Source organism: Heliangelus exortis, chromosome 3 (assembly GCF_036169615.1).
Source record: "Heliangelus exortis chromosome 3, bHelExo1.hap1, whole genome shotgun sequence".
NCBI classification, from domain to species: Eukaryota; Metazoa; Chordata; class Aves; order Apodiformes; family Trochilidae; genus Heliangelus; species Heliangelus exortis.
The window spans coordinates 52,650,309-52,674,062 of record NC_092424.1 but is presented as its reverse complement, the minus strand read 5'-3'; the positions used below and the strand labels follow the sequence as shown (position 1 = coordinate 52,674,062).

The 23,754-nt window shown below is 34.7% G+C and overlaps 1 protein-coding gene across 5 annotated transcripts in view; it reads right to left on the bottom strand.

Moving 5' to 3' along the window:
* Positions 1-23,754, bottom strand: part of SCAF8 (SR-related CTD associated factor 8) — a 92,879-nt gene that overhangs the window by 43,008 nt on the left and 26,117 nt on the right. For 4 of the 5 annotated variants that reach the window (XR_011725225.1, XM_071740611.1, XM_071740612.1 and 1 more), the window contains exons 3-16: positions 23,539-23,583; positions 20,580-20,741; positions 17,716-17,872; positions 16,077-16,207; positions 12,827-13,003; positions 9,563-9,642; positions 9,009-9,126; positions 6,731-6,862; positions 6,465-6,577; positions 5,791-5,984; positions 4,074-4,174; positions 2,344-2,457; positions 1,571-1,727; positions 303-433 (exon numbers count right to left, since the gene is read on the bottom strand). Coding sequence is in view for 4 of the 5 variants with exons in the window: in XM_071740611.1 (XP_071596712.1) it covers positions 303-433; positions 1,571-1,727; positions 2,344-2,457; positions 4,074-4,174; positions 5,791-5,984; positions 6,465-6,577; positions 6,731-6,862; positions 9,009-9,126; positions 9,563-9,642; positions 12,827-13,003; positions 16,077-16,207; positions 17,716-17,872; positions 20,580-20,741; positions 23,539-23,583 (1,812 nt within the window). In the remaining variant the exon portion in view is untranslated. The remainder of the gene's footprint in view (positions 1-302; positions 434-1,570; positions 1,728-2,343; positions 2,458-4,073; positions 4,175-5,790; positions 5,985-6,464; positions 6,578-6,730; positions 6,863-9,008; positions 9,127-9,562; positions 9,643-12,826; positions 13,004-16,076; positions 16,208-17,715; positions 17,873-20,579; positions 20,742-23,538; positions 23,584-23,754) is intronic. The other variant, XM_071740613.1, reaches the window with a different exon arrangement.

The following is a 23,754-nucleotide window of genomic DNA, read 5'->3' as shown; positions in this document are numbered from 1 at the left end:
TTTCCTTAGAAAATGAACATGCCAGTATTTATTTTTTTTCTTTTTGCAAATGTCTCTGACATTTAAGCCTTAATTTGAGATTGTACACAAATTTGGGATACACTGTGCATGAAACTGAAGATTTTACTCAATCAGGGCTACTGATTTTACTCTAAAATATTTCAGAGATAAAAAACCACATGGACATAACACTACAGTATTTTTGATATAATTACTGCAACTCAGCAGTGAAATTTATCGGCGTTGAGTAAAAGGTTTGCCTTCCAGTTCTCAGGTTTTTGCAAACTCAGATCAATACAAACCTGCAGCATAGTGACTGGTTGCGTGTAAGCTTCTGTCTGTGTTGTAATAACTGTACTCTTGTCAACTGCAGCACTCTGTGTAGTTTGAGTATTTTCTTTAGCAGCTTCTGAGCTTCTGGCTGTCTCCCACTCTTTAAAAAAAAATATGCATTTTTAACATAAAATATAATAAACATGTATTTTTGTTTAAATACTAGAAAGTCCTCTTCCTTCTTAAATTTTAATCTGGTATCTCAATGGATTCATTACACAGAGCCCTCAAACTTACTATGAAAAGAAGGACGAGTATTATAATATATTTTAAAGAATGTAAAATATCTTTAATCACCTGCAACACTGTTTAATTATGACAGTATACAAACTGATTTTTCAACACTTGACAACTTTTTTCACCATCATTCTGTTAATCTGTAATATGGAGTATGCTCCAGTTTTCTAAACACTGCTGCTGTCAACATATCTGTGTTATCTGCTGGGTACTGTATGATGACAGAGAACCTCCATGTTAAACAAATCTCAGTCCAAACCTCAACCTTCCTTCTGCCACTTCCTGAAGTGGTTTTGCATTTCAAGTTTAACATACCAAATGTATTCCAGTAATGTTCCTTGCTTTAATTTTTCTGGCACTTATACTCTATTTTTACTAAAAAAAAATTTTGCTATAGGAGTGTTAATGTTTGTTTAGTGTAGGAGCTCTACTGTTTGTTCCAGTATAGCTCATTTATTTGGTTCTAGATCCATTTGAAGAAAACACAGTACTCATAAATCTTTCACAAACCTCCTAATTCAAAGCAAGGTCTAAAATTATTTGATCTCCTGTCTCTTCAACTTTATAGAGGAAATACAGCTGTGCTGTGCCTGTTTGAACAAGTTCCAACTCCCCTAAATTAACTTATATCTGAATATAAGATTCTTTACAATCACAAGCAGATCATATTTTCTACACAAATTAAGATTTTGCATACTTGGAAATGAGTGCACAGCAAATTCCTAACTTTTAAAAAATGTTAACTTTTATTACTGAAATTAATTCCCCTTTGTCTCTTAATTCCTCATTGTTATGACAACCCACTGCTTACCTATAAAGATAATCTATGTTTCATTATTACAGTGCCATTTATATTGGAAACAAGTAGCTACTAAAATTTATGTACATAAAAAAAGAGTATGTATTACCTAAAAAATAATCCTTCAAAGGATTTGCAACTACAAAAATAAACACATCTTCTAATAATCAGACTGCTAATCAGAACTGCTAATGTTCATACCTGTATTTACTGTTTCCTGGTCAATCATGCCACCTTCAGCAAAGCCCTCTAAATCATCCAGTTTTACTTTCTCCCAAGGAATATATGAAACTCCCAGATCCACATCCCAGAATTGCTTATATTCTGTTTTCACACCTTTATTCAAAGCCCAGGCAATCTGAAAACAAAACCCAACCAGATCATGTGTGGTTGAATGTGAATGAATAATTTCCTGCATGTTTCTGTCACTGCAGATCAATCGTGTCAGTTTCAAGTTTTATCAAGTTTTTAATTTTAAATGAAACTATAGGAAATTTAGTTGGCCTCTGCAACAGATGTGTGTGTAAGATTAATTACATCCAAAAGCTTAAATTTGTTCTACATTAATTCTAACATACACATGGGGAAACTAAAATACAGTAATTCAAGGATGCACCCTAAAGGATCCAAGAAAGTAGGAAAAATCACAGCATTTAATCATATACTTAACACTGTAAGAATACGATGAAATTTAATATAAAATCCACATGGTCAGGTACAGTCTTATACTGTTATCACTGTCACATACGAAAAATGTTCTCCAAGTATTTCCTAAGTATCAAGTCATAATTTCATTTTACTATCTTTCCTGTTGCCTGTTAAAAGCTGCATTTTACACAGGAAAAAAACAATTTACACCATATTGCTTCATTCTTTTCCATACTGAACATCTGAATGAAACACTGCTAAATGTAAATCTTCAAACTAAAAGTGTGCTATATTTGAAATGGACAGAATCCTTAGATTAAAATTACCTTAATAATTTTAGATCCAATTTTATAAGATCCAGAACTAAGTTTCTGAAGAGCACGGTATGCATCTTGTCTGTGAACCATACAGACATAAGCACAGCCTCTTGGGGGAATCATCTATGGAAAAAAATAAATGCTGTTAAAAAGCAGGAAAAGCAGGATTTAAGATTACATAACCACACTATCTGAATACTAATTTAAAAAAGGAAAAGGCTTACACTGTAAAAAATTGATTCCTTAATCAGCCATAATAACAATTTTGATCATCAGCAAAACTTAAGTGTGATATTGGCAGGGTACTTCTGTTTTAACATTGTCAAGAAGCAGCAGCAAATTGAATGGGTGCTAAGAATTGTATGAAAGATGAGAACATGGAGAAGGCAAAACCTGGAAGCTATATTATGACAACTTCAGAAAAGCAGAAGTTGCTACCTCTTCTTAAGCCCCAAATTCCCTGTGAGCTGAGCAACAACCTTCCACAGAGGTGCAAACCACTGATTAAAGCATTCTGCATTTTTGAAACGTAGAGTCCTCATTGCTGAAGTGTGATTTCCACTAGCCAGTAGCTTTAATGTTTCATTTAGGAAAAGTACCATTGGCTTGTAAATCTTTGAAAGTTTGCAAAACATATATGACAATTGCTTATTTTTGTTTTTATCAAAAGTATATGTGTGCTTTTGTGTTACTTAGGAGCACACAGTAATATACCAGACAAAACCATTTATGATGACACAATTTAATGTGGTTCTTATGAAAATATGTTTACAATATACAACCATATTATCCTAGGCAATTAGAGCTTTGTGGAATGTGTAGAGTGAACTATTTACAATGTGTTTTGCTGCTAAAATATAACGAGCACTGGGATATTATGGTTGTTACTTTACTTACATTTGAGCTTTCTTAATTGCTAATCACTGACAATCAAAATGAGCATTAAATGTCAGGCTCTGGGTTTTTTTTTTGACTTGTGAAACTTTTTAATAGATTCTGTAATGCCACAAAAACTATTCCTTATTAATTATATATTTGAATAATCAAAGTTCTATGAAAAATAGTAAAAATGTCTGAAATTAATTAAATTGCATTAGAAGTACTTAAACAACTGCTGGAGCAAGAGACAAACCCTGAAATTTCTCTTATGTATGTATGTTATTTCCGGAGAACTGTACTTCCTCTTGAAGCTGAATATAGGCAACAATGAATTATGGCTCCAAATATCTAAATCTATATTACTCTAAATAATGAGAAGTGTATCTACTGATTATAAGCATCCTTTTAGTTGTCACATTTTATAATGAGCACTTCTTTACAGTACAATTTCTTTTAAGTGTTTTATCCATCTTGATTCAACTTAAGAAACCAGCGCATAACCAAGAACAATGTGGATACACATAAGTTTATATCCGTTAGTCCAAGGAAAAATAAGACTTATCCTATGCCAAACCACAGAAAGAGAAAAGACATAACTTTTTATATGTTAAGACCCTAGTTTAAAAAAACTGTCAATTGTTAGTGCTTAGGAAAAGCCGTTTTACCAAAAAGTGTATTGTCTTCAGTGCTTCAAAAGGCAGTACATGAAAACCAAGAGGCAAATACGATAGCCACAGTTTTTAAACAGGGATAAAAAGCCTCCTACATACAAGTGTAAGCTGCTAAAAGGAATTCAGAAGCATAAGTATGTTTTAGAAAGCCTGTAATCCCTGAAAATGCATTGTAATATGCTTACTTACATTAATTGACTCTATTTGTCCAAATTCTTCAAACAAGTTAGTTAAATCTTGCTGTGTAGCCTTCTTGTCTACTTGACCTACCCAAAGAGTAGTACTGCAAACTGTCAAGAGAAATATTCACATCAATCAAAATAATAGAATGACAGATTATAGAATGATACATTATAAAAAACTCTGAAGTATGGATATAAAAGGCTTTACAATTACACAAAAATCATTGACCAAAAACCAACAGTAAATCTATTACTTAATGTGCAGATATAAGACACCAAACAGATGTTCAGTAGTAGTGTTCATTCTTCTTGTTACATTTTTTTTTAAACAAAATACTTGTTTTGAAAGAAATGGAAAAAAAAATCTGTAATTAGGAGCTAAGGTAAACTGCATTAGAAAAAAAAAGCCAAACTGCTGTTACAGAAAAAAAAATTATTTCTACTCCACATTCCATGAGAAACGTGCCTCTAGGATTTAAAACCAGATTTCATGAAGCAAGACTAATTTCTAAATAGTTTGAAGCGTATTACAGAAGGAACTTAATTGCAGTATTATGCATTGCACCTGAGGGAAATGTAAACTATATTTCTACTTTACTGTGGGGCACATCTCAGAAAGACAAGGCCCATCACTGAGCTGAAGATGTCCATGACACTTCTGACTCTTGCCAATTCAACCACAAGCCCAGATCCCTCCAATTTGTCTCCCAATGCCTACCCCTGTCCAGCTTGCCAAATATAAGTGCTCACTGACATGCAAGCTAAACCATCCTTCTCCCATATGTACATGATTCAAATTCTTTTGTCTCCTAGGAGATTAGGCCAACATCCGTGGTTTTCCACAGGTATCTTAATACTTTGAGTAATCCACCCAAGATAAAGGCAAAACTACATCAGAAGCTGTATATAAACTATCTAAAAAGGGTTAAATTCTGGAACACAAGTTCATGACAAAAAAAAAAAAATAAAGTACAGTTATGCTTTCCAAGAATCCAGACTGCTGCTCAGACCAGCAAAGAGACACTGATACAACAGCAGATGGCTACACCCAATTTCACTGTTTCTAGCACTCATCTCAAAATACTTTCCCATTGATTTATGAAACTGTGTGAATAAATTTTTCCTTCTTACTACATTCCCTCTTTCTTGTATGCATCTTCTCTCTAGAAATGACAACACTCTGCAGAAGACAAAATCCAGTTGTGTTTTGGATACTTTCTTAAGATATGACCATTATGGTCTGTCTTATCAACGCAAATTACTAGTTTCACATTTCCACCTGCTTTGGCTCTATATTCCTGTGAAAGGCTATTTAAAAGCCATATGAAGATTTAGCAAAACTGGTCTCTAAGTTATTCAGCAAAGTGTCCAAAATGTGTACCACATAAATGTCTTAACAGCGTATCAGTTTTCAGATGAAGTGCTGCATCTTCAAATGCCCTAGAGAAGACAGCATTAAAGACAAAGCAGATTGTAATTTAGGGACAGCCTCTGTTCAGAAGTCAAATCATTGGTGCAATAGTATCAGTAAAATCATCAGTAGAACAGTATGATACTTGCTTTCCTCTAAGATTAAATGATGCACCTAAGTTGTATGGAACATCAGAAATGGAAGTGATTAACAAGAAAATGGTCACTGTATTCTGTAACAGCACTCAAGCTAAATCTTTTCCTTTCAATGAAAAACAAAGCCTTTTTTTCCCTTTAAAGCAGCTGCCACTTACCACTTAGTGTTTTTGACCGTATGGGAGGCAATCCCTTTTTCTGACGTTCCTTTTCCCTTTCCCTAGCCCTTCTTTCACTAGAATATGATCGAGATGACTTTCTCTTCCTTTCTCTTGATCTTGAGCGTGAACGTTTCCTGTGTTTACGCTTGCGAGAACCAGACCGTGATCTAGACCTTCGTTTTCTTGGTGACCTACAAAATATTTAATTTCAGTATGCCGAGTTTAAAAAAACCTTCTAATTTAGTTTTCCATTAACTACATATTTTAAGCATGATACAGACATTTCCATTATATTACTTGAACCGCTTCATGCCATTACTGTGAGGAAAAAAACATATAACTTGAGCTTTAAGCAAAACACAATCAAAATGTTCCCTAACAATATCTATTTTTCTGGCATAGAAAACCTGCCAGATGGTCAAGTGTTCATTACTTTAGTGACTTGAACAGGTCTTTAAAAACGAAAGTAAACTACAGATATGCAAAATGAACTGTCACATAGAAAGTCTGCATCTAATGTACAAATATTAAATAAATACTATTTTTTCTATTACAAAAAAACTGCTCATGATAATTTTGAAAAATAAAGGATTGGAATGATAGTTACAAAACACAAATTTGTTTCAAAAAAGCCTTCATTTACTTCATTTAATACAAGTTAATTATGAAACCTTGAACGAGATCTTGAACGAGTTCTTGATCTTGAACGAACAGCCGATTTCTTTTCCTCTTGTTCAAAAACCTCTTCTTCAGCAACATCCTGACCTTCATCTATATCCATGTCCTGAGGTGAGATGTAAAAGATGCTCAATAAGATATAAGTAATATACTCACAAGATACATGACATGAAAGCATACGTCCGTATTACTTATTTTAAAATCATCTCAATCTTTGTTTTCCTTTCAACTTCTCTAACCAAATTCAGAATAGTTTTACCTGTTGCTGAATATCAATTGAATCATCTACATTTGTTTCCACTTCTAAAAATTGCTGTTGACTACTCCCTTGTGATGGTGACGCAGAGTGCTCTGAACCAAAATTTCCTTCTTGATTCTCCTCGGGGCTTGCCTAAGTAACAAATAATATACCATAAAAAGCCTCATAAATCAAAATGCTTACTGTGTAAAATGTAATACTACATAAAATTATTGTTCAAATATCTCTGAAAAACTAATTATCTTATTTTCCCACTTCACATTAATATATAAACTGCCACTCTATTCCTTTTTTTTTTATCATTGTTAAATACAAAACTTTGAAAATATGAATAATCCTGACTATTAAAAGATTACTATCTATGTGCTGAATCAAAAGCCCAAAGTATGCTACTTGTTCCTTAATTTGGTTAGTTTCAAAACAAAACCTCACAGCACAAAGAATAGTGATGGCAGCCACATTAATAGTGACATTGGTCACTCATGCACAGACTTTAATAAAATATATTTTGTTATAGACATAACAAAAATATTTGCAATGTCAATTGAACTAGTAAAAATTTGAAATTTAACTCCAAAATTCCTCACAGTGCATGTTTTAAAGCAAGTAATTATTAGGAGATATGGGACAGTGTTGTGTAATATATGTCAGCATGACAATTACAAAAGACCTAACAAAACAAGCAGTGCTGAAATAACAGTAAAATTTAAAACTGTAAACCACTAAATACATTATTGCTCTGCTATAAAGAAATACTATAATGGCCAGCACATTGGACTAAAAGTACAGATTTCGAATAAATATCTAAGATATGAATGAAATCCATGTCACATAGGAAATACAATGAAAATACTCCAAAATGCCATCAGGACAATTCTGGAAAGTAATTTTAAACCTATAATTCAATATTGCAGGTACAAATTTCAGTGATTCTCATTACATTTTCCCATTAATTAAATGAATGGTAGGTATTCTATCTGCCAGCAGAATGGTAGAAAATTAGCAGAATGACATGTAGTACCAAGTTTATTTGTTTTCTCTTCATACTTTTAAACAGCTTATAATGACAGCTCAGAGAAAAATTATACTATAATTCAGTTAAAGTATTCCAACATTACCTGCTTTGTCTCATTTTCCTTATATTTAATTACCCTTCAATAATCTGTTTCTTGATATCAGTTCCTCTATTTCTTATTGCTCCTTCTGTTTCCATCTTTTATCCTTTTCTCCTCTCCCTCTGCTGCTAATTAGATGCTTTATACTTTTGTTTTGTATTTTATGTTTCCTTCTCTTTCCCTTAATCTTTTTCACTGATGCTTAAACATGGAGATAAAGAAAACCTTCCTCATAATATACTGCAGTCATAAAGAAAATAGTAGCTAGTAAAAAAAAATACTATAAAAAAAAATCAGTTACAATTCAAAACTCAAGTGATGTTCTTTGTTGAAAGCTGTGACTGCACCTTTGCATAGGTTAAATGAAAATTCACAACAGATGTTTGTTATGTTTGTAGTTCCTCTAGATATTTTTCAGTCACAGAATTCTATTTCACTGTGAGACTAGTAAATCCAAATGCTTCACAGAAAGTCCAGTCTGTATCTGTCCAGTATCAATACACAAGAAACTTGGGTTTTCTTGTTTTTTTAATGGAATCAGGAGGAACGAGGACCAACTTCAAGAAAGAGTGGCAAGGACCCAATTCATATAGTTAAGAAGGAATCTTGGGTTGTCTCAAGCATCAGTTCTTACTCATAAATGAGGAAATATGTGTCTCTACTCTTTAGCTCAGATTCTTCAACAGAAGAACCTTCAACCAAGACTTAAAGCTTGGGAAGGGAAATTGTAAATTATCCACAATCTCTGTTCTGGCCTCTTGATGGCTCTGCAGCAGCAGCTCATAGATGCTCTCCCTTCACAGACAGGAGCATAATCACTTAAGTGCTCACCTTCTGACAGAAGGGAAGAATCTTTTCTACCCCTTATAAAGAGCTTTACAACCAAAGTACAGTTAGTCTGTAACTAAGCTAACGGGTACTCTTTCCTAAGAGAAGCACAACGTACACCTTACAAATTTGATTGGTTTTTTTTTTTCTGCTTTAAGTTCTTTCTTCTACTTATTCCACTTACCCTGCAAGATTCAGTTAATGATCAGCCAGTGACAGAGACTTTCATTATATGAGATGTTTCAGTAACAAGACAATTTTTTTGTCCTGTAGTATGACTTCTATTACTGCTGAAGAACATAATTATTAGGACAGCCACAAGATGGAGTTCTTACCTTTTGAGGCTGCTGTTGCTCTAGAAGCTGCTGTCTGAGATGTTCTAAATTTTGTTGCTGTAGCTGTTCAGCTAGTTGATGAAAAAGTGAATTGTTCACAGACTCTGGTACTAAAGGCCTAAAATGAAATAATTTAAATTAAAAAAACAAACAAACAAAACACAAGTTTTTCTCTTTGTTTAATCAGATGGTAAACAGCTCTACACAACTGAGTTTCAAGTTTGTCTTCATTATTTTACGTTTTTAGCTAATGTTGCTAGTTCTGTTACCACCATTATCACGTTAACACTAATAATAATACATCTAAAAATTAAAAGCATGAACATTTTATGATGAAGTAAAAAACTTCTGGGACACAGACTTATTTAAGTATTAAAAAAACACATGTTTCATTGATGTAGTAAACCATCTTTTCTCTTTCTGCTGTTTTATCATACTTAATGCTCTGAAAGAAAGAAACATCTTCCTGACTATTTAATCAGGAAGTTTCAACTAGTTCAACTAATGTCAGGCAAATTTTAGTATTTTCCAGAAGAAATATAGCTTGATCTTACAGTTGGGAAGAGGGAGTTTCCTTTTTAGGCTCTTCATTTTGTTCAGATTCTTCCCCAAAGTCAAACCTCTCCATCAGCTTCTAGGATAAAGCAAAAAAAGCACTACTGAGAACTCCTTTTATGTCTCTCTGTGTAGAATCACTTTTCAAAACAAAAATGGTATTTCTCAACTTAAAAAAACCCAACAATAAACTGTCAACTGGAGTAGAAAATTGTATGTCATGCTACTATTGATATCAAATTCTTGAATGAATCAAATACTAAATTTTGTCCACATCTGTTGAAAGCAAACGATTGGAAACACTGATGAATTTATTAGAAACAGGGATTTAAAAAAAAAAAGGAAACTTATCCATCATAACATCCTGCACTATTTATATTTGTTATCCAATTAACTTCCACTATACCATGGAATGCATATAATGAATCTTCACAGTTCTTTCCAGATCCCAATGCTTGCTGTTTATTTCTCTTAAAAGCTGTCTTTATATTTTGTTTGCAAGTCAGAACTGCCTTCAAACATATCTTTAGAGAGCGCCTTGATTATTTCTCTCAACTCCATCCCCTCCATAAATCTTAGGATCACAGGACAAGTCCAGGTTGAAAGGGACCTCAATAGGTCACAACAAACTTAGCTGTGAACTCAGATCAGGTTACTCAGGGTTTATCCAGTTGAGTCTTGGAAACATCTTAGTTTCCAACAACTGAGACTACACAGTCTTTCCAAGCAACCTATTCCAGTGCTTGACTGTGCTCATAGCAAAAAAACCCATTTTCCTTACACCCACTCTGAACCCTTTAATTTGAATTTCTTTCCCTCGTCAGAAGGCTGCAATGTTGCTCTAGAAGCTGCTGCCTGAGATGTTCTAAATTTTGCTGTAGCTGTTCAGTTGCTGCTAAGCAGTGAAAAGCCTGGCTTCATTTTCTTGCTGACTTTGTAGATCTGTGGTGGGGTGAGGGAGGACTGCTATTAGGTCTCCTCCAAAGCTGCCTCTGCCCCAGGCTGAACCAGCTCTAGTCCTTTAGAGGGCAAGTGTTCCAGCCTGACCACTGTGGTGGGGTTACATGTACTTCTTGCAGTCTGTTAATGTCTTTCCTGTACAGTTGTGGCAAAACTGGATGTGATACTCTAGATGCAGTCAAGAGTAGATGGGAGGTCTAGATGAGATGACAATTTCCATCCATCACATGGCTATACTTCTGTTCACTCAGCCCAGGAGCTTGTTGGCTCTCTTTGCTGCCAGAGTACTCTGTCAGCTCATGCCCTGTTCCTACAAGTATACTTGTTTATATATATATATATTTGTTTTATTATAACTTCTTTTCCCACAAAGACTAGAACCCCAGAGATTAAGCAAACTTAAGATTGTTTGTCTGGTACTCAAAGAAAGACTGTTACCAGTCTAGTGTTCATTGCATGGTTAGGACATCTTTGATACTTGTATCTCTAACAGTATCATCACTTGCAATTGAGGAATTTTGTGTTAAATATAAAACTCTTGCAAGCTCTCTAAAATGCAAATAAAAACTCCAGAGCATCCTGGAAGACCAGTAACAAAGATCTAGGTTTGTTGTCAGGAAGCAAAGCCTTGCCAAACATTTTCCTCTTAAAAAAATCTAGTTTATAATTTTTATTTTATTTGGGCAGCTATTTGGATTTTGCTACTAGTTTCTTTGAAATAGCTCCAGTCTGGCCCTTGTGGCTGAGTGGCCATTAACAGCTGCAGAGTACCTTTTGCTGTAGCTTAATGCAACTGAATCTACTTTATGCATTCAAGATTGCTCTGCAATGTGAAATGAAGTGTGGTGCCTGTACGCAATCAAAAGTGGCACCACAAAAGCTTACTCCTTATCCAAATTAAAACAGTGATGTACACGCTTCTTATAAAAATAAATATTGCCATTTTAAACATTTTGTTTATTAAGGCTGCCATGTCTAGGAAAAAATTATACAATTAATTATATAATAAAATGGAAGGAAAGAGTAACAGAACTACATCATTATGACTCATGATCTTCAGCTATTGAGAACTGGGATTCAGGTGGCAGATGATATTGGTGCTGAGAAATCATTAAAACAAGCAAGGAACATTATTATCTCCAAAACTTAGCATTGCAAAAATAAGATTGGCCATTAATACACATATATATATATTGATATGTACTCTTTTATAGCACCTAGATTCAGAAATCCTCAAACCTCAGAAAAAGTAGAAAATAGGCATGGTACCACCTGCATTATATTAATAAAAACAAAGGTTTAAATGACATGCTAGTTCTGCAAAGCAGACTAAACAGCTTTTAAGTAAAAGCCTTGATGGACTCACAACACATACATTATCAATTCAGAGTTATGCTACCGATCACTGAGCAAGGAATTTGAGATGTATTATAATGCAGAACTGAGGTACAGATCACATACTACAAACACGTCTTGTACAGCTTACAAAACCAAATCAACACTATATACCCACTGAAACCTTCTAAATAAGCACCCTGACACAAGAATTCGTTCCACAACAATTACTTCCCAAGTCCCAGAAATCACAATAATGTACGTTCACTATGCTGATAACTTCCATGACAAGACCTCTGCGTGTTATTAGTGCCATAAACTAGCTGAAGAGCATCAAGCCTAACTCTCTCAAGCTACATAAACATCTCACCAGAATGCCAATTCCTCCCATTTGCTCCAGCTAAGTTGTTCAATAATCAAGAGAGCCACACCTTCACTTACTATAAATATGCGGCTAAGTTTAGAAGTTTTCTTGGCATTTAAAATTTAAGAAAATTACAAGTCCAGTCACATTCTACCCTTCTGGGAAAACAGCCCATATAAATATCCACACGCTTCCCTTTCATTGCCTTCTAAGAAATAACTTTGTACCTCAGATCATAAATACAGAGAAGGAAAATACAAGACATGCTCAATACTTACCACAGTGTTACAAAGGATGAAGAAAAACATATACTATTGACTTAACTTTGCTAAATCAAATCCATCTTAATACTCGATGACCCTTATGGGTCCCTTCCAACTCAAGATACTCTATGAAATGCCCTAACTCATATAAAAGGAGTATTTTAATTTGTAGTACTCTCCCTACTTTTTTTTTTTCCATTTTCAACATAGAGCACTTTATTGTATATTCATGTATTTTTAGTAGCTCTGAAGTCAAACCGCAAAATCCAAAAGACAACTTTCACTTACATATATATTTTAACAATAAATATTTCTTCAAATTTCTATTATTCTACTTCTACCTTATTAAAAGAGACACTCTGTTCCAACGGATTAAGTGTGTTAGCAGCAGCAGCTGCAGCTGTAAGTTGTGCTGTGAGGGCCTGTAACTGAACGACAAGACCAGCATCCAGGGCTTGAAGTAGTGAAGGCTGAGGTTTTTGCTGCTGTATCTGCAGTGTCTGTATCAATTGCTGAAGCTAAAACAGAAAATATAACAAATGCATCAAAAATATCACAAATGCAAGACAATTTTTTAAAAAAGCAAATAACAAACTAGTCTTTTCCCCTTCCAATTAGGAAAAAAAAACACCTCAGGAATGCAGTATCATCTAACCTGTGGCTGTTATTTCAACTTAACTTGGTTTTGTTTATGGCAAATTTTGTTCCCACTTACTGGCTAATTTGTTTTCAGTGGCTGAAAAGACATGCAGATGCTTCTTCCTCCTAACTTGCTCTGACAGGTTGCATGATGACCAGTCACCACTCAGGATTTCCTGCTTTCTAGGGTTCCCCCTCTTCTGTTTCTCCAGTTTGATTCCTTCTGACCTGAAAAAAATCTGTTAGCCTACCTACTCCAGCTTCCTAAGGGTCCACCTATATTATGAAAACCTGTATGCTTTAACAATTATGTAGAGAATATAGATGCACTGTTGCAAGCTCCACTTCAGGTTGATGCAATGTGTCTGTACAAACAGCTTGCACTAATGTCTCCGGATTAGTCACAAGGCAAAACTCAAGCTGAAACTCACATTTGTGCTGATAGAAGTCAATTCACTTGCTGTGTTAACAGAACTTAAAAAGTAAATTAACCAGGAACTGGGAATAAGATCTGTCTGCAACGTAACAGACTCTGGGCTCTGTATAGCTGTGAATAAAAATTGCCTACAATGTTCAACCAGAAGCAGCAGCTCTGGGGCAACAGATGTAAAGTAAAAACAATGTTTATAATAAAAACAAGGTATAGGTAATGCCAGAAGACAAATATTAAAATAAATGTTATTTTAAAATAGTGTTGAATGCTTCAAATATTATTTAAAAACAGTTTTGGGGAGTGGTCTGGTGGTTGGGATGGTTTGTCTGTTTGTTAAACAACTCCACATGCAACCCTGCTGAGGTTTAGGATTTTAATGTACTAGAATGAGTACTAAACACAACCAGAGAAGGAACTGTCAGAAGTGTAGTGAATGGACCTAAGACATTTCATGAGAGTGTATTGGGATACCCTAAGAGTATCTTCCTTCAAATCCAGAGGAGAATAATAAAGAAAAATATAACATCTTCTAGGTCTTTTTAGAACACATGTACAACCCAATCTCCTGGTGTATCTTGTTTTCCTTCCTCCAACTTCCTATTTGTATATAAATTTTTAAAAGGGGATCTCCCAGTGAGGAAATGGGCAGGTATTGTAATCTGTTCAACAGAGATGCTCCCATAATTGAAGAAATTTAACTTAACACAAAAGGAAAAAATGTTACCCCTATGGAAATAAGACCTCTTAAAGTACCATGGCATTAGTGGAAACAGTCCTTTCACCTTCTCTGAGACAAACCACTGGAACCTTACCTTTGGGTATTTCTGGAAAAAAAGGCTGAGCAAATCCAGGTAATTCAAACTATGCCAATGTAAATTCCTGATTACATTCATATTCCCCCTTCTCATGGGGTTCACCACTGCACTCTTACAGGGTTCAATCTCCCCCTTCCTACTAGGGCTCATTAGAACTCTGTATAAGCTGATTAGTTTGATCTTCTTTTCCAAAAAGCAGGAAAAATGTATTGTGCTTTTTTTTTAGTTACCTCGTGATAATGCAAAACACTCTTCCTGTTTTTAAAAAGTATTATACAGACTTCTTATACAGCAGAGCCTCTGAAAATGCTTCAGTTATTGTCCTACCTCACCAAGAGCTGATTACTGAAATAGGCAAAGCTGAAGAGCTCACCCTCCTTGACAAATCCACAAAAGATGAGTAAATTTGGCTGGTTAACCTTGTGTGTTGCACTGAGTAGGAAGGAATCAAACTGAAGAAACTGAGATGGAAGCCCTGGAGTGGGAAAATCCTGCATGGTCACCATTCTAGCTGGTTTTACATTCTTAGTGGTCACATTTTTCTTATCCCATCCTCTCCTATAACTAGTCTCTCAATTTACCTGCATCCATTCTTACCCATAAAACACAGTCTTAAAATGAAATGAAGGACTTTGGAGATTGGCACGGGGATGGTGGTGGCTTGGAGAGAAGGAAGAAGAGACAGGATGCAATCAAATGTTGCAAATTCATCTACCAATCCCAGAGATCTCCAGATACATAGTATTGTCTCCACAATTCTGCTTAAGACCATCTTTTCCCCCCTCAAAATCCATCCTCTTCCTCATTTTACTATTATGAGCTAAACACTCATTTGCTATTTGTCATCTGCTGTCTTTAAAACTCTAATCCCTTCTCATGTTCATAAACTTTCTCTTCATCCTTTTTTTTTTCCAGAATACTCTATAGGTAATAATCTTTAAAATCACTTTATTGATTTTCCATGTATTTCCAATTCTCACTTCCCACCCTCACTACCCCAGCAGGTAAAACATCCTGTTCTTCAGTCCAAATAAATATCATAATGCCGAAGTTATGCTCGTACCAGAGTTCTGCCATAAACTGAAAAATGGTCTGCATTTTAACAGAAAGCCAGCTGTATGTGCTCAAATTCTGTGGCAGTAGTTCAATGTATGCTGCATATCAAACCATTTTTTTTTTTAGTTTAGAAACTCCAGAAACATTTAAAAATTGAGGTACACAATCACACCTATGACCTTATTTTTGAACGTTGCAAAATAAAAACTATATTTAGCTGATGGAAAGATAAAAGAATCAACACACAATGCACTTCCAGAATGAGTATACTGCCATTATGTAATTCTGTACAATGTTTAGCTTCTTTGGGCATACAGCAGTGAAATATGTTTAAACTGGCATTTTATTTTATACCTATGTCCATGAAATCTTAATGCAACTCTTGATACAGTCATCTGTGATATTTTATAGAAAAGTATCTATTACAGACCATCCCATCTGAAGTCACATTCTGTGATGCTTATGGGAGAACCCAGGTAACAGGAAGTTTTAGTTTACCTAGAACTTAAGTGGGATGAAAAACCTCAGAGGATAGTCACCATGGATACTGGGACTAAGAGATATGCATGGAAGCAGTATTCTCTAAGTGTACCTTAAAGACACAAAGTATCAAACAGTGTACATTGTAACTGTCTACAAAATATTTACCTGTTGGCCTTGAGGACTCTGTAAAATCTGTGCAACAGCAGCAAGGGTATCTGTGTTAGCAATCTGAGACACCCAAGGATCAGGTAAACTCTGTACCACATTGGCTGGAGTAACTGGAGTCACAGGTGTTCCTAAAGAAGAGAAAATCTGATATATCAGAATATTATAACATGCAGGTTTAAAAGTCCTGTTAGGAAACCATAATTATTTTGTGTAACTGTACTTCCCAGCTCTTTCTGCTACTGACCTATGGGGACTACTAACAAACCACTGATGAACACACAATAAATAGGTTTCACACAGTAATAGAAACCATTTAATTGAAAAAATATATATTAAAAGATAACTGTCAGCAATCCACTGAGAAACACCTGCTAGTCCACAACTTACTGGACTTGCACTTTATCTCCAGGGGAAGCCTCACAGATTCTATCTAAAAATTTCAACCTGCAGCACCTGGATTTATGAAGATTGCTTGTTGTACCATTTTTTCTCCTGAGGAACACTGAGACTAAATCAGCAATCTGATAATGAGTTTCATGCCATAATCCAGAAGAATCCTCTAACCCTGCATATACTCATGCTTTTATCTCAGAAGCAGAGATACGCTGATGAATGCTACATGTAAATTACTTCACTGTTTTAAAAGACAATTTGCATCCAAGTTTAAAAAAGCATTATAGTAAAGCTATGATTTCAACAATTTAAAGTAATCAATTTTCTGGAAAAAAAAAAAAAATCAGCTACAAGATGCAGTAAATCCAATCCAAGAGCCAGAACTTTTACATATCTCCTGACATCTGTAAAAAATAAGACGGATTTGTTCACCTGACTGCTTTTCATTATGGGAGCAGCAAAAGTTGGATCATAAATATGTGCCAAAAAATAATTTCTATACGTAAAATTTCCCAACTTTGAATGAAAAAAACATCTCCACAAAGCAAAAGAAGTTGAAAAGCCAGTTACCCACCATCTACCTACATAAGTGCTTAGAGCACAAAACTGTCAAGTCTGCGTGTACAACAATGTGAGCATTTGTTAGTTTGGAACATACTCAATGAACAGTGTTTTGCCCAAATGGATCTCCAGAACAATTTCTGGCTCATGTAATTCAGCTCTGAAGGAGAGGGAGGTATGTCACTGGCTGCAGCTTGTGTTGTCAAAGTGTGTTTTTTCCTCCTGAAATCGCTGGCTGTTGGCCAGCAAAGCAAGACCACTGTCTGACACTACTCAGCAACCTCTGTTGTACCAACAGCAAAAACCACACCGATGTATTCTCTTCCATTTCTCTCAACTGTGGCACCACTAATTAACACGGAGAGCAGTTAAGTGGTGTGCTGGGATTTTAACTCTTTCAATGATCTCCTGTTTTGACTTTCAAGTGCAAAAGTGGGTCTTATCACAGTTACTCAATCTGAATAAATTTATAGCATACAGCTAGGAAGTAAACATAACAGGCTGCCTCTTGTTTTTGCTGTTTCCCTGATACAGATGCTGGCTATAATGTATTTGCTTCTAGCTTTCACTTGATTTGCCTAAAGGAAACCAGTGAGCTTTTTCAGCATGTTAACAGCCAACATAACAAAACTGACAAAAGTGTTTTGATTCAAAGGTATGATTTTAACCTGTTTTTGTTTACCTGGTGTATTGTTGCTCATAGCAGCTGTAGTGCTGGGCAGGACAGGGGTCACAACTGGAGGAGGAATTCCTGCTGCCATATCCAAGAGAGGTTGGATAATTTCACTCTTGAACACATTATTCTTCTGCCATAAATTTAGCACTCTAACAATTTTACTCTAAAATGAAGAAACAATAACAGAAGACCCATGTCATGCTTACCTTTCTTGTTATTATCAATTATGGATTTCGTAACTAGCAATGTCTGTCTGTCTTGACTGAAGCACATTTAGGTTTACAAACAGTAAGAAATTTAAGAACAATTATACTGGCTCACACCACAGATGTGCAAGATATGAACTGACCCTAGGCAACAGTAAACACTCTTATACACACAGCAACAGTCTTCTCTCAACAGAAAACAAAATACATTAAAATATTATCTGGTTCTTTTGTACCTTTACTCTTGGAAGACAGTATGGAAGGAAAATTATTGTAAGGAAGCATTTTAAAACATTAATAATTAAAGCAAGAAATTATTAGTGTCCTAAACGTTTGTAGTCAACATATATGAATGCAATTCTGATCTACCTATAATCCAAAATTATTTATGTCTACTGAAAATTTGGCATATATTAATAAGACTGCTAACTACTTTTATTAGGAAAGTAGCTCAATATTTTGCATGCTCTCTTGATGAAATGAATTTAACAGCTTAAACTGGAACATAGTGAGGTGGGCAGTTAATTGTATTATAAAGAGCATAAAGTTCTTCACAGGATCTTGTGTTTGCTGTCATGGAGATAGTTTATTATTCAAATTGTATAAAACTTGAACATAGAGTACTTAACCACAGTGTTTACAACAAAGGAAAAAAATGTCTGCTTGTCCAGAACTTTATTAGGACACTTAACCTTTTTAGAGAGAAGTGCTGAATCTTCACCTAATTTAGAGTTCCTTTAAAGAAATCTCTGAAGGCTTCCATTCAGCATTACAGCATGCCAGTCTTCCTTCTTTGAAAGTTTGTTTTATAAGGCAGTCCTTAACAAATCCATCAGAAGCTCTAACTTCATGCTTCTATCTAAAACTTGTTTTGTGCCTCCCCCTTGCACTTTCTATGTCTGAGCCAGATGAAGGAATCAGCAGGGTTTTCTGTGACTTTAAATGAAATTTTACTGAACTTTTGTTTGATTTAAAAACAAAACAACCTCCCACATTTGTTCATATAAAGACAACTTGTGCTTCTCTGTTACGCTTTTAATCAGACTAAAAATCAAAATGCTAGAAAACAGGTCAAATATCTTAGTACCTTTGACAGCACAATTTTTACTGGGTCAGACACATGGTAATTACTTTCATAGCAAAAAAACTTTCCTATAATACTGAATCCATACGCAGCATAGCAGAAAGACTTCAGACTGTGAAATATGTTTTCCCTAACTAATAGGAGCTCTGCAGACCATAAATGGACTGTTTTACTATCCCTCTTTACATCAAACACCTCCAATGTGATACATTGGTTATTATGCAATGAAATATCCCAGGATAAGTGGCATTACTTGTTACCCTACAAGATATTTACTCTAACTTCTTTTTTTTTAAAGTCAGATTGCCCATCCTGGTGCCAGCTCTTCTTCAACAAATAAGGCTACTTCTGTGCTAGCATATTTCCCAGAGTTGTAAGCTAAATAATTTTATAAAACAAACTAATACTGCTTAAGACATATAACTAAGCAAAGAAACATGAAAGTTAACTATCATGCCTATATATACATAAAACATTGCATGGAATAGAAGCAACGAAAAGATTGTTATGCAAATAGTCTAAAACCAGGCTGGAAAATTGTAACTTAACTTAAATAACCTGATCGATAGCACCCCAAAACTCAGATGCAGAGAGGCATCCATAGCAGAATTTTCCCAGTCACTCAAAATTTGCAGATCCCAACTTATTTTCCTGCAGAGGTCTAAACTTCTGTAAGATGGCAGGAATCCTAAGACAACTACAGAACACATGCAATGGCTGAACTAGTCTGAATCACCTTCCATGGATGTCTGGGTTTTCTGATCTTTGGCTGGAAAATAAAGCAGTAGGAATGCATACAACTACTCAAAAGAATAAACTCTCTTTCTCTTCTTGCAGTGTCCTGCCTTGCTTACTACTTCACTTAATAACTCTACCATACACATTTACATGGAGATAAAGCCCTCTGCATTTCTCAACTTTTTGTAATTTTTCAATGCCATAAGAAGAAATCAGCTACTGTAAAATCAGTGACAAACATGAACAAATTTTAATTGCCTTCACTCTCTGCTATTTCCACTTACTATAAAGGTAATTTGGGAGTGGTCTTGACTACTGTGGTCCAAGGGAAAAGCTGAACTATTGGGTCAAGCTATTCAAGTTAGGCCTTACTCAGCTGTTGGTAGATTCAGTATAAAAGGAAAGATAGCTTTTGATGTTTCTCTATTGCTCTTTAGGTTCAAAACACATTAGCTTGTACTGAAGATAATGCTACTAAGAAAGTTATTTATTCCTTGACAATATAAAAAACCTGCTTGCTCATTTTCTCACAGAAGAGTGGAAGATGCCAATAAAAGACTGAGTACAATTCTCTACCACGTGTCTGCTTAATTTTTTCCCACAAATACATTAATTCAAATCCATTCAGTCCTCCTGAAAACTTTTTCAAAAGTCTAAACAATCTAACCTCACGTGTTTTCCCCCATCTCTACATCAGACAAGCAAAATTAAAGAAATACAGATAAATGTGCAGGTCTATAATTAGGTCTACTCTATCAAGCAGGAAGTGATACTAAAATCTTTATTCTTTATAGATAACACCCTAATGATTGTTTCATTACAAAAATCTGTAAGTGGTTTACCTTGTCATCTCCAGGACAACGGTACAAGTTCTGGAAAGTGCTGATGATGTTATTACTGAATCTTGGAGCAAATACATCCTTTTCTTGTCCAAACTGATGTCGGGACTGTCTCACAATGGAGTCAATGACATACAGACCAGGTACTTTGTATTCTGGTTTGCACTACAGAGAATGATAATTTAAAATATATATATGTGAAAAATAACATAAAATACTAACGGCAGAGCAAATATGAATGGTCCTATGTAATTTTTATATGGGTCAATGTATTACTAAAATGTTCTCTATTTAATAAATTGTCCTGAAAATGAAACTCTCTCAAAAATACTGAACCTTTAATGTTCCAATTGCCACATCTATATGTATTCTTCAGATATGTAAACTGTTTGAAATCGATTTCCTACCACTAAAAAAACCCCTAGAATATAGCTATTAAAAATCAGAACATTCACCAAATATCCTTTTAAAATGTACACATATATTTTAAGAGAGCAATATGAAGCATGACCAGACTCCTAACAGTACATTGTGACTACCTGTAAATATAATTCAAAATATTTCTGTCCTTTTTGATCAAAGTCAACATGAAAGTTAGCATTTTTGTTTGCTTTATTTTACATTGTTGTAATTAGCATGTGGTATATTCTCCCCCTGCAAGAATAAAAACATTTTTTATTTGGTTATCTGTTTAGTGGAGAATATACCAGTGATACTTTTTTTAAAGCTCCGGAAAACTTGCATAATCTATAAACAGCATGGTATTTTTAAACATCTGCTAAGTTCAATACTAATTACTTAGGTACTTCTACTTATTTAACAACAAAAACTACAATTTTTGTCTTTTTAATTGCAAAGTAACTGTACTAGACTACTGCAACCAGTTTTAAGACAGAATGAATTAAGTCATCACTACAATATACTATGACACGGATTCATTTCAGGAATATTGGTTGTACACACACATAGACAAACACACAAGGTACTATGGAAAACATGTGAAAGTACATCCATTCCCATCCAGGTAGTCTATAAACATACTCTAAGCTCCCTGTTTTAAAAAGCACTGATTTGCTAACATTTTTAACTTTGATAAAGCTTTTATTTCAGCTCTAAGTATGGTTTGATGTATTTAAGCATGACATTCTTTACTTTTAAGAATGTGTGTGGCCTCCTTTTAAGACTAAATATGCACTATCAGACTTAATATATTAGAATCTAATTGGATATAATACATTGTTTTCAGAGAATCACTTCAATGTGTTGTATCTACTGAAGTCTTAGCTAAATTATTACCACAAGTGTATTCTGTATACAGAACTGACAGATATACAACTTTTCATTGTATTCAAATCAATAAAAAACACAGAAGAAAGAAAATATTTTAGTAGTAAAGAATCAACAGTAAACTAACTGAGATGGCACTGACATCACTCTTGACAAGTCTATGGCAGATTTTAAGGAAAAGTAGCCTTGAGTTTTAACTTGAAGTGGTTGATTCCAGAAAAATAATCCAATTATCTTCCAAATATACAAATTAAGTCCATAAATACCAACAAATGACTAGCATCTGTACATCTCAAATTCTATTAAAATAAAAATTTACTGGTTGATGTTATTAATTTTGCACATTTCTCTAAACTGTTCATGAAATACTTAAAAAAACCCGATCAAGGCCACCAAAGGGAACACCCAACCAGAGTGATCACTAACCAGCAAGGTTATTAATACCAACAGACACCTGCCTTTTCTAAGGAGCAATGAACAGTGCAGAACACCCCCATCAAGTAGCAGCAGACACTGACCACAAGTGTGTGATGATGAACACAAATATGTGATGATAATCCATACTCCTAGTAGCTTGTGGAGGGGGTCACACACAAGCGGTCTAACTCCTGACAAACTCCCTCCCTTTAATTCAAAAGACAAATCTTTTCTCAGACCTCTGAATACAGAATTGCCAATCCCAGCCACTGTAACTAAAGAGTAGTATCTGGAACTTGTTCCGGATTAATTTTAGGACATCAAATTTCAAAGTGCTATGGATCAGAGATGGGTAATATATATACATGCTCTCATTCTCCTATGGCCATGTTCAGCGGGGATCAGAGGATTTGATCCCTTTTCTTAGAGGCAGAAAAAGTCAGAGGCAACTCCCTAGAAAACAGCTACTTGACAAAACACTAGCAGCAACAGTGAAGTATACTACTAGTATAGACAATTTGTTCATAATTTATTCAAATTTATAAATGGAGAAATCCAGTACCAAAATGATCAATGGAACAATCAGGAAGTATGCAGTCAAGGACGACTGACTCCAAAATTGGAATGCATGCATTGCCAGCTGGAGGCAAAATGCAGTTTTACCCAAGAATGATTAACTGTTCCAAGAAAACAAAATGCAATAAAATTCTTTGTTATTCAGAATCATCTTCCCAAAATTAATTCCAGTCTAGTCACAAAAATATTTTATGGTTTAAATTACTAGCAAGACCCACCAAATAAAATGCTAAATCTACTACACAAAGGATGAGGCTGAATGGTCACCTTCCCTTTAGTTTTATATTCTAGGGGAAAACCTGGCAAAAAAGCCAAGCCAACTGTCACTTACCAAATCACTGTCAAATCTTTTGCTATCAGCTGTTCACACAGGCTATGCTAACAGCCTCTTTTACCACTAAATGAATACATACAGAAGTAGTCCGAAGACAGTAAACACAGTCATTCAGATAAAAGTACATCATAACTACAAAATGTCTTTCTGCATATCGGAAAATGATCAGCTACTGATTACTAGCACAAAGTCAATCCGACTGAAAAGTGAAATAAACGAACAAAGTTTAAGTATTGATAACATAAAGTAATCCATCTCTATCTAAAACCTGATGGTCTACAATACTCAGTAAGCCAAAATGAGAACATTTCTCTCAGTGCTAACCCAAATTACCCATGGCTTACTTACCTTCTGAATGAACTTCTCAACACTCTGTACAACATGCTTGTAGAACTGAAAAATAAAATATTTCAAAAGAGAAGAAAATCTGAAAATGCATTTAATTGTCCAAGTTATGCAATATAGATAATTAAAACAGAATCAGAAACTTTGGTTGATTAACCAGGAATCCGACATACACAGATGAGCATGCTGTTTTCTTTAGAACATTTAACAATATATAAG